Genomic DNA, 12,395 nt, shown 5'->3' on the forward strand with positions numbered 1-12,395 from the left:
ACTTTAAATTATGATCAAAATTTCGCTTTTAATTCGAAGTGTAAAATATGATTGAAGATATTCACATATTATTACCATCAGATTATTACATTAATTTCGAATTTCATTTAATATTTAATTTAATTATTCCGCAATGTATGAATTCGTAGAATATTATAGCTGCTTGTAGTTTGTTTCAGAAAGTGTTCCGTAAGAAAGAGTTTTCGTTATGATGTATATATACATATCCAAGGTGAAAAATCTCTAATAATCATGGAGAATTCTGAGAATATTTACCGAGCAGTCTGGCATGATAAAAATAAACAGAAACGAGGGTCCGAGATTTCCTTGGCTGTGAAATTGCCTGAGCGCGAAGGGAATTCTAATTGCGCCTATTAATGGAGCTGCCGGAGCAAAAATAAGTCACACGATATCAAACATTATTACAAGGGACATCGACGACACTGAGAAAATGCTGAACAAAAATAGTGCCGATGTAAGCTGTGTAAAGCGAGATTCTTTATCAAAGTAGCGGACAGTGAACGGAAAAATCGCGTAACCTTCGTTTGATAGCATAATATAATTATAATTTATGGATTTTACGACTCAAAGTCGTTTGAAAATTGTAAAAGATAGGCAAGAATATCTCTGATATGAAAAAATAATCATGCTAAAATTAAAATTTCGTTCAACTAGAAATGTTGATTTTGCGGAATTTTAGTGGTTGATCGTTCTCACCAGGCTGAAAATTATTATTAACAAAGAACGTGAGGGCGAAATAAGATGTCCCAATGTCGAAACGTTAGTATTATCTCGATTTTCGCAGACTGTTATTCTCGATGCTTATTCTAGCTGGAAATCAACGTATTCTACGTGATGTGCGTTTTGAATGCCACAGTTGTGTATCCAAACGTGAACTTTCATCCCCTAATAATCATCACGTACAATTAACGTTTTCTGGAACTCGTTTCCTAATGCAGCTCACAACCGCGCAAATAAAATGTCTTATCTTTTTCTCTCCATAACACCACTCGAAATTACAGTCATAAAGATAATATTCACACGAACATTTCCAATATTCATGGTGTCAGTAAATTACAATACTAAATAGAAAAAGAGAAAGTTCTAATTTCTATAAATAATAATATTAATACTAACAAAAAAAGGTACTAGTTCTATTCATATTTAAACTATGTCTACGCCGATAATATCAAATTAGATTAGAAGTCTAAGACAGATCTAACTTGCAAGGAAAGAGATTTAGCTCCTTTCTCGTGCATGTCAATTATCGGAAAACGAGACAGCAACGAAAATGTACATGCGATTGCTCTAAGCACCCACCAGCTGTGGCCAGCGGACCGTGAGGTAGACTTTGGCGCGGCCAAAGAGCCGCAATCTTCGTAATCTCCTCAGCTTCTTATCGTTAAAGCCCATCCCCATGAAGACGGGCGGCACACGTGATCCGCATTGGCACTCCAGGTTGCTAACCGATTATTTTTCACTACGACAACACAGCAGCTCATACAACAGAGTACAGATCACGTCTAGACTGCACAACCCCTTTCGATCTTCGACGTCGTTTTTCACTTTTTGAAGTTACTCTTTCGATTAAACACGTTTCGTTGAGCTTCTTATCACGATATACTGTAATAATACACGTAATAGATAAATAAAATAATAATACTCTAAATTTACAATGTCATCGTGAATAATTATATTTCACGTATCGTTACATTAAATATCTGTATTTTCTACATTTTTAAAATAAACGTTGGTAACGTCTCAATAGTTTTCTAGCAATATACTATTTTCATTCCTGGATTAACGTCAAACTTTCACAGAGGATTTCTCGATTCCCCGTTCAGCCGATTCGGAAAACGTTCAGCCAACTGTAAAGTTGATTTTTCAAGGCAAAACGCGCAGGTGGCGACCGTACCACGTGAGTTACGCGAAGGAATCGTTAGATTTGTGACCTTGGAATCGCGATTCAATGCGCAGCGACCATTGTGCAGCGCAATCCGACCGCGCGCGCTCCCTGCATAATCGTGACGCATATCCGTGTGACGTTGTCCGTCGAATACTCTCTTTTCCCTACACCGTTGCGCGGACTTCGAAAACGAAACTACACCCATTAACGTTTACCTATTCACAGTATTCACACTGTTCGAGAATGTTCAACGTATAATAGCACAAAGTACTCGTATGCTTAAAAAATTACATTTTCCCGCGGTAAATACGAGAACCAAAATCCCGGACAGCGAAAGCTCGATAGTGACGTATATTATTCACGAAGCTTTTGGATTTTCAGTGTTAAAGCTTATTCATCTATCAAAAGAGGATCTACTTCGATTAATTATCTAATAACCTTCGATCTCTGTCTTCAAGTTATGGTCGCAACAACGAAACGTCTGGGAAATTTGTTCCTGAAAGGATCTCTCGATACAAGGCAAGATGAAATAAAAAAAAAGGAAAAAATTGGGACTTGTACGATTATACAAACGTAAAGGGGTACACTGGTCTCGCGAGAGATGTTGTCTCAACAAGACAAGGCAAAACAAGAGGCTGTGATGTTCGCGGGACTACGAAGCTGAGGACGAACGTTCCCGGAAGACAGGAACAGATCCCGCGTGTTTGGATCCGCGCGAATGACTGCCAGTGCTTTCGCTCGGCGGGCCATGGGGTGCCGAGGGATGCTGCCAGCTGGGTTGGACGGCGCAAGATCTACCCCCACACGCGATCCACAACCACCCACACCCCCAGCCACGTTCGCCACCGCTAGCCAGACGTATCTCCGGCGCAATTCAGCCCTCGCCTTCGACCTCTCTTTTCGCTTCAAAACAACTTGATGCCCACTATAGGAAAAATCATCTCCCTCCCCCTCTCCGAATTTCCCTGACAGTGACAATGACGACGGCAACGAGGAAGACGACAAGGTGTCAAGGCCCTGCCAGAAAGCCGGATATTACTACGTCAATGAATATTTGAGTAGGCTTCGCTTTTAAGGTGTTCTTCGCTCGAATATACCGAGATTAACGTTTAAATGTATCCTTGTTGCTTTTAGACGCCGATCGTAAGACACAGAGTAGGATATTTGAAGCAATATTTAATAGCAATTTGGTTTTGAAAATTACACTGCTAACCATAGATATTAGGACATTTATTGGTATCCTGTATAAATTGAACGTTTTTCATTGCTTTCAGTTTCGAATTATTTTATTATAAATCTGGTATTTCATTTGTATCATACGCATCTCATAATAAAATACAAGATATGGTGAAATTTGTTAGAGATTTCCAACAAATAAATATAATGAGCCCTAATATTCCGTTGCCTTAACGTTAAATAGACAGGTAAAATGGTAGGTGTCCTAATATTTATGGCTTGCAATGTACTTTCAAGTATTGATTGTGCGATAGAAATCAAAGTCGAGAATTGCGTTGTCGAATTTAGTGAAGTCACCCAGGTTTTAGATATAATGTTCGATTAGGCACAAATAAGCTTTTATTCCTCAGATTAATATTGCAGAACATATACCAATAGTATTATTGAATTTTTTTTAATTGCAAATGTACTTGCACGTATTTTATTAATTTTGTTGCAAATTTTTTATCTATTCGATAATAGACTACGGGTACTTAGTATGTTTCTCTTCACGTAAAGATTTAAAAAGCAAATAAGAATACATACAATAAAGTGTAATAAGAATTCTTGGTTTCTACAAAATAACAACTGATATAGATTAATTAGGATCGATTCGACTCGATACGTTTGTAGTTTTTTAATTATACGGGCACCGTATGAATCAGGAACAAAAACGTTTCTTGTTTTCCGATATCGAATACGTTATGACCATATATGTTTATGGTTGTGAGTAACGATCTAACCAAATTGAAATAACGACTTCGATAATTGTACTTAATTGTATCATTTTACCGAATAATTGTTACCGTTCGCTAATGAAACCGTGGAAACAAGAGCCTCCCTGTCAAGTGTTTTTCATGTTGGCGCAATAAACGCTATATCAAACTCTTCGTTCTATTTCAATCAAACGCGTGTTATTCTTGCATCGTGAATTGAAGACGCGAGATCGGTATATCCGTTTGCTCTACGCGAGATAAATAAATAAATAAATAACAAGCATCGGTATTGTCCATTTCGAAAGATCAAAAATTCCAGTTACGAATTCCTAGAACGGTATTTTTAGAAAGGTACTCTTAACATCGAGCATAGGCGGACTGATATCTAATTCTCTGTTATATGTTCATCTTGGAAGGTACGTTCACGTAGCTTTTACCGTCATTTAGTCTAGCCGAAGTAATCCCTTTGAAAAAAAAATGAGGAAAGGAAGGGAAATGGCGTGGCGGAGATGGGAAAAATACGGAGATCTCGTGTCCAAACAACTTCTCAGCTCATCTTCCTATTCCTAGGCAGTGCGCTGTCGAGGAAAACGGAAAAATAATCCGCTGGCTTTGCCTGACAGAGCGTAAAAAATGTGCTTCTGAAGACGTCAAAGTGCAAGACGCTTCGGTGTATTACGGGGATGATATCCTCGATAACATCCAGGCCTTGTCTTCCCCTTTCGCTCTTGTCACTCGATCTTCCCAGAATTTTTGCCTCGACATGATGTTAAACGTCATTGAACGGATGGATTACGAAAGTTATATTCAATAACTTATTTACTGTTTGTTACATGTAACTTATTAGATATTTTATATCTATTTGTATAAACGTGCGTTGAATTCGAGCGTTGAACGTTTTGCTTGTTTTACATCAATGGAAACGAAGTCGGGCAGTGTACTAAAATTAAAGTATTACTCTAAGAAGAGAACGGTGTAAGAAATAATTACTTGAAAAAACGAATTCAGAGATAAAACCGGCGTTCAATAAACAATGTTTAATTTGTATACACTTTTAATCTCTGTTATTGCTTTTTTACATACTGATTTATCGTAGTCGGGGAGAAATTAGCGGGATAGAATCTCGCTTTTGCCCGTCCTGCTATGAGCATCTCTTTGACACGGCGTAGGAAAACTAGCGCGGGAGGATTATTCGTAAAAATAGTAGAGAAAGACGAACCTCGGTACTTTCCCTTCGAAGGAAGAATATCTATAAACTATATCAATTAGGAGCGCTACTTACGAATTAAAATGATAAAAGATAGCTAATTCGAAACTTGTAATTTCGGTAAAATTAAGATGGATGATAGTTAAAGAAATAGCTCAGCACGAGGTAACTCAGATTGTCCTCCATCAAACGCTGCGAGTTTACTTCCCCTCTATTTTCCAGCCTTCTTTCCCTTGATGTGTGCGGTGATGTAGTGCGTGAAACGCTTTATCCGACTATTACACGAGCGTCCGTCCACTATCTCCGTGCGATCTGCTCGACCAAATGGGAAAGCCTCGAGGAGAACGTTTATCTCTAATCGATCTCGATATATTTGAAAGGGAACACGACACAAAGATTAGAGAACACGCTGCTTAAAATTTCAAAGCGAATTACCATACGGTTGAAGTAAATACGAATTTTACCCTGGAAAATTTAATTCGAGCAACGTTTCTATTTTCTTGAAAATCTCTCAACATCAAGCTAGGTACCCATAGATTGCCATCGTGCAAACAACCCGAAATTCTACCCCTTTTCGTTTCGTTGCTTTTTATTTCTTGCTTTTTGTATCCACGAAGCTGTTAACATCGAAACCCTTTCGTCGACTGACGTTTCTTTCCAGATGGAGCCCTTTAACCCCACGCGTTTCGAGAACCTCTGATTTGCCTTGATGACTGTACGAAGAAAATGCGTCTCTTTGCCACCTGGAAAATGCATTGTACATTACCCAACGACCTGGCTCGTCCTTGCACGAAACGGGACGTCAATGGAGATCGACTGTGGGGAAGCGAAAAATTCCTATGGCCTTGGCGAACGAATCGAGTGCACTCTAAAGAGATCAAAGCTGTTGCCGTGACGTTCTCGCTTGCGGAAATAAAAGGCTCGATACGAGATTCGAGTACAAAGACTTAGCGTGAAAAGAGGGCCGCCGATCGCAGCGTAAAACTGATCTCGTTGAAATCCGTTCCAAAGAAAATTGCTTACATATTGTATTTCAATTATTGATACGTATTTGGAAGATTCGAGATTTATTGAATTTGGATTCTTCGCCGTTTAAGTTTCTTCTTATCTATAATGAATTTAATCTGAATCTAAATTTGAAGATTTGAAAGTTTGATCGTAAGTGCGAAGTGTAAAAATTTTAAATTGCGTGCTCTTTTCTTTTTACAACAATTTTTGTACCGCTGGTTAAGAAACTACGGAATATTAATTGCTCCTTGCAAGCACTTCCGGAGTGGAATTTCTACAAAGCGATGTCAAGTCCAAAATCGGTCGCATTAAATTGATTAGTATTCATTAAGTACGCGTACACAGATAAATCAATATTTCCAAATGCGCCGCCACCAACACGTAATGGATTTATTTGCCCGAAATCGATTAGCATATACTACGCGTTCTGGTAAAACACAGGATTCTCTGTACGTAACATCGCTTTGGGATTATAATGCCGTGCGATATCCCGAATTTACTTAATCCCATGGATCTGATTAATGAGTAAAAATCAGCCAAAACATCGAGTGTAGTTACGCGATCGATCTGGCATAACTAATACGATCGTATACCTAATAATCGGTTATCAATTCATTTTACCATTGAATCAAACTACCTCCCTTTGCAAATGAAATCTCCACTCGTTGAATAAATTCGTAATATTCGACAAATCTGTTCAAATATATTAACGTATCTTCTGTTATTTTAAGCCGTTCTTTTCGCAGATTAAGCGGGCGTTAATAATAAAAAGATTCGATCGTAGCGACGATTGAAGTATGACTAATACACGAGTTGATTCATCGTATTTGCTCGCTTTCTGTATTAGTTTACAATGGTTTATCTAATTTCAATGGAATGTCCAATGACTAATAACTTAGAAGTTTAATTTAGCACATTACGAGCTCATTGTTGGTGATATCTACTCGGTACGCTTTGCTGCTTCAGAGGCTACTTGCTGGCGCATGCACTTTATCAACATATTAACTGTCATAGGGGTCACCAGTGACTGACAATGGACTTGACAGTGACAGCATAGGGATCTCCAGTGACTAATAATGCCGGAATTAATTAGGATATCTCGGTAAAAAACAATAAAGTTTATAATATCTATGTACTTTTAATATCATAGTAACAACGTAAAGCAGTGGGAATACACCACAAAGCGCTGATAACATAATTCCATTAATAAGATACATATTATATAACAACGCATTAAGTTGGAACAAACGACGGTTTATACAAAATAATTTGAAAATTGCAGCAGTTTATGTGCTTATAATGTCCTTCTATACATTTCTAAATCCTCGCTATTTTCATCTTTTATTTTCCATTACGTTAAAGCAACGTTCAGAAATTTCCCGAAATTTCAAGGAAGACCGTAGAACACTAGAGTCACGATAACCGGTTACGAGATTGACTGCAAGATTCAATGGAGAGACGGGGGTGCGGGCTAAGATTTATAGGTATTTTTGCCGAGGAAATGGACACTTGCCAGCCGATCAACTAATTTAGATCAAGGTTTTGGAAGCGATTCTCCAGCTCCGGCGAAACTTTCATGCGCACATATACCGGCAAATATTTGTGACACATATACGAGCAAGCGTGTCAATAATTCCGCCCTGTGCAAGCTAATACAAAACGAACGGAAGCAAAGGGGGTGCGCGACAGAGGATCGTTAAAGCGTGTCGTCACAGAGCAAGAATTTGGTACGAAATTCACAAACTATCCGACAGAGCGCCACTTGTAATACGTTAATTGAAGCTGCACGCAACTGCCAATTACGTTTCACGTTCATTAGTCCGTGGAAACGGCCACGACGACTGGGTATGTGGAACATGCGCTCTGGCCAGCCATGAACCTCGAATACTAGCATGAAAAACGTCATTCACCAGGATCTACGTGAAATTATCCCGGACGCTTTGCGCGATGGAAGATAGATAACAAAGGGTACAGCGTTCCGTGTATGATTAACAGGAAATTTCTGAAATCTCCTTATAATCGACATACATTTTCCTCTTTATTAGGCAATATTATTTACAGAATATTATGTAAGTAAGAAAAGTTAAAAGGTAGCTAAAATGAAAATTAATTATCGTCCAGTAAATGCTGCATCATTATAGTCATAGGTGTTGAATATTTTATTTTATAAAATGTATAAAATAAAATATATTATCATTTAAGAAATATATAAAATAAGATATACAGTTCGATGGAAGGCAGATAAGACATACATTTTTATCTTTTTTATTAAGAAATATTATTTGTAAAAAAAAAAAAAAAATGGAAATTATATAGGGGAAATTAAAGGGAAGAGAAAATGAAAGTCAATGTTCGCGTAGCAAAGGCTGGGTCAGGCTTGTTGTCACGAGCGTTCAATATTTTACTTTATAACGATAAAGCGAAGACCCAAGGTCTTTTATTCCTATCTGATTCAATTCGAATGGTCTGATAAAATAATATTCAAATGAAACTTCAATAATAAATGTAAAATATCTGCGTAAGTCAAGGATTATAAAATATGACGACTTAAATATTACAATTATCGTGTACTGATAGAGCAAGATGAGAATTAGGATAGCAATAAAACGATTCAATCTAGGTATAAATAGGATGAGACAGGATGAAGTAGTTTAAGTATAAAGAGATACAGAATCAGCACTATTGTATAAGTAACGGAACTTTATAATCCCAATGGGGAAACAAATCATTACTATTATTATAATTATCAAACAGAGAAGATTACAAATACTATTATTATAAACATCGAAAATACAAAAAAATAAAAAAAAGAGAGAGTAAACAAAACGCAATTCAGTAAAACTGAGATCAAAGTCAAAAATAGGAGAAATATAGCTCGTTAACGACATTTACAGGTAACACAGACGCATGTTTTATACCGAGATAAGCCGACACGGTTTGTTGTGGGCACGTTTCTGTTCACCCGCGATACGGGATCGACTTAAAATTCTCTATGCGCTCGATCGATTGTAAAGGAATGGTAGAGGTCGAAAGACGCCGGTAAAGAGGAGGACAAGGGGCAAAGAAACAGATGTCGTAATTTAGGTCGGGATAAGAAACGTGTCGGGTGTTTTCGGTTATCCGGAGTTTTCATTTATACCATGAAACGAACCGGACAGATTAAATATCGTTCAGAAAAGAATGGCCTCGGACAGAATCGAAAACAATACGGGATTCCGTCGTCGATAAAGCGGCTGCTGGTGATAGCAGCTAACGTTCTCAGAACTTTCGTAGGTTTCTTTCCTGTAGACGTGTGCTTTCTTTTTCGATCTGCCTAAGTTTAAACTTGGAATGATATTGTGTCGCTTACTATGTGTTGGTATGTATTGTTTCTATATAGTGAATTTCGTAAATGTTGAGTCCTTGAGAACTTGTTATTGGAAACGGAAACTAGCTTTTTTAAAGATATTTTAACTTTTGAATGTATAGTGTCGTTATTTTTCAATGTAACAGAGACACAATCCTTACTACATAATATAAATGAATATTAAATAGAATAAATAAAGTATTCATAAGAAAAGAAGTCTTTATTGGGTTTAAATTACTTAACTTCGTACGGTAATCCAATTAATTTCTTTTCGAACAAGAACCGCATTTAGTCTTTACAAAGAGGCAAGCCATTTCAGAATGAATGGGCAACTGCGTGCCTCGGTATTAAAATTTTTCTCTTGTTTTATACAAGACAGCATTAGACCACCTTTGAAGTGGACCTGCACGCCATTCTCCTCATATCCTTCTTTGTAGTACAGGAAATTAATTTCGCCTTCGTAGAAACGTGGTAAGCGCATTTTTCAACTACATAATTCTAATAAGCACTTTGTCCTTTGTTTGTTGTCTCTTTGATCCGTGGTTATGATTTTTTCCTCTCAAAGATCAAGCGATTACTGGACAAAGGGACTTTCGTAGTACTGAGGAGACCCTTAGAAAAATTTTAAATGAAGATTTGAAACGTGTAGGACAAAACACATTCTACGTAAGCGAGTAATTCCACGAACAAAGTGCTACTTACCCGAATGCGGTCAAAACTGGAAATGTTTATAAACTCACCTGTAACAAACAAGAGTATTGAATAATTAGTAAATAATTCGTATATACGATAGTACGTTTTACAGCGATAAATTCAAGGAAATACTTTTCTAAAATGTAAGCAAATTTTCACGAGTCGCCCAGTTTACCGCGAAGATATTACGGCGAGCATAAAAGGTTCCGTTTACTAGAAGAAATTAAAGGAAAAAGTAGGTCAAGACGTACGAGAAACGTTTGTCAAGGGTTTCATTTATCCCTCTAGCCAGTTTTAGTAGTTAAAACCTAAAAACCAAGTGGACAGAAAGCATTTCGCGATTTCCAACTTTCCTCTCAATCACCGAGGCCGTGAACGACGGTCGTTCAAAACGCGAATATATCGAAAACACGATTCTTCATTTTGGAATCGCCGGGTTGAAATATACGACTGTGTCCAAGGGTGACCAGAGAAGTCTCATTAATTTGTATCACTCCTTTCTTCTTGTCATTTTTTGACAAATTACTATCCTACTACTATATATCGCGGACAATAACACCAACGTCGCGATACCGTTTTATCAAAATTAATCGGCTGTATGTTACACAAGCTGTTACATTAACCTAGATGCGAGAACGACTGGGCGATAAATTCAGCTGAAATTTGAATTTATTTCGCGTCGCGTCATTTTCATCGTCTCTCATTATTATGTCGGACCAAACTGGCATTTCGAGAGGGCTATCGGCAATTGCACGCTGGAGACTCATAGACCTGGAAATAATTTAACCTCTAACAACGCCGTCTGATCACTCGGGACGTTTGTTAATTAGAGCCAGTTAGATGAAAGCCTCCTTTCAATTGTTACACTGGCAAAGAGACACGTCTGCCAGATCGATTTTCGCGAAGCAAAGCGACGACAGATGAGATAAAAACCTTACAGATACCTCGTGAGCCTTCGAATAAATTAATTTTGAAAATGGTTTTAAATATATTGATTGTAAAGAGATAAATATTTTGTGTAAAATATATATATTTATAAGACTGTATACAAATAGATAGGAGTAGCCTAGAAGCTTTGAGTCGGTCGCACCGGTTCCCGGGTCTTTCTCGATCGCAGCCGGGACGGTCATCGTGGAGGTTTTAGTCGGTTGGAGTCCGGCACTACCACGCTGCTTTTCCCAGAAGCGGCCTGGTGTCCGTGCGGATTTCCTCCACGTTAAAAAAAAAAAAAAAAGAAGAAGTTTTGAGTGACGTTGATATGACTTCTATTTATTTCTTAGTGTGCTGTGTCTTATGAATGTTGTTATGATTGATCTGTATCTTTGTAAAGATTGCGATGACGCATCCTTCGTTGATATGTTTTGTAACAGTATATTCTATACTGATAGTTCGGTTAAAGAGAAAGAAATGTACTGTCTTTCCCCCAAGACTTTAATGGTGACAATGCCATAATTGACGATGAAACTAATTATGACTCAACTGTCAGAGAATCTAATCGTCTGGGGCATAAATTCTAGTTTTATTATATATGTGATTGCTATTGTAAAATTATTTTCTGTGCAAGTTATTTGTAAATGTGTAACGCCATTAAATTAACTAAACGTTTAACATAAAGTATATCGTGGAATCGATCAGATGATTGAAAATGATGGCGTATGTACGAGTAAATTATCAAGGTTCGAAAGGATGGTAGGAATAATCGAGGAGTTTTGAGATCGAACAGGGAAGGACCCCTCCATCCGTGTCAGTTGGCAGACTCTTTGTTATTCGAGAGTTCCTCGAACTACTCGAAGTGTTAGCCGATCCCGTGTCAAGAGGATTACACCTGATCCCTTTCTCGGGGGATGCGATTCGCTCGATTTTTGTGTCGCGATCTTTTTCATCTCTCAGCGTCAAGAGAGAAGAGAGGCGTACAACTTATTAGAGAAGTCAAGTCGACGTTCTTTAATTTTATTTCTTTCATAGACTCAAAAAGCGAAAACGTTTAGTAGTATCGTATAAAACCATTAAATTTCGATTTCGAATTTCGAAATGAATTGCGAACATCAGAGGATTTGCTGATTATAAATATTTCAATGTACAATAATGTAGAAAACGTAGAATTTTTCTATACAATCGTCACCGGTGATGAACACCTACGAGATAAAACGTATACGTATGTAAGTGTGAAATACGTATAGAGTATATACGTATTGCACGCTAGAATCTTTAATTTCATAATAATAAAAAAATAATAAATAATTTCAGTTTACACTTTTCACTTCTATTTATCGACCGTCGTACAGTAACGAAAAATTTACAAAG

The 12,395-nt window shown here is 37.5% G+C and overlaps 1 protein-coding gene across 23 annotated transcripts in view; it reads right to left on the reverse strand.

The window, feature by feature from the left end:
- Positions 1–12,395, reverse strand: part of LOC122573521 (disks large 1 tumor suppressor protein) — a 533,282-nt gene that overhangs the window by 172,982 nt on the left and 347,905 nt on the right. Inside the window, exons 1-2 of one of the 23 annotated variants that reach the window (XM_043739994.1) lie at positions 2,345–2,606; positions 1,321–1,623 (exon numbers count right to left, since the gene is read on the reverse strand). The exons of the other annotated variants lie outside the window; for them this stretch is intronic. Of the exons in view, the coding sequence (XP_043595929.1) occupies positions 1,321–1,419 (99 nt within the window). The 5' untranslated portion in view covers positions 1,420–1,623; positions 2,345–2,606. Of the gene's footprint in view, positions 1–1,320; positions 1,624–2,344; positions 2,607–12,395 lie in introns of those variants that run through there. 23 annotated transcript variants of the gene reach the window in all.

The sequence above is a fragment of the Bombus pyrosoma genome, linkage group LG12 (assembly GCF_014825855.1).
Source record: "Bombus pyrosoma isolate SC7728 linkage group LG12, ASM1482585v1, whole genome shotgun sequence".
In the NCBI taxonomy this organism is placed as follows: domain Eukaryota; kingdom Metazoa; phylum Arthropoda; class Insecta; order Hymenoptera; family Apidae; genus Bombus; species Bombus pyrosoma.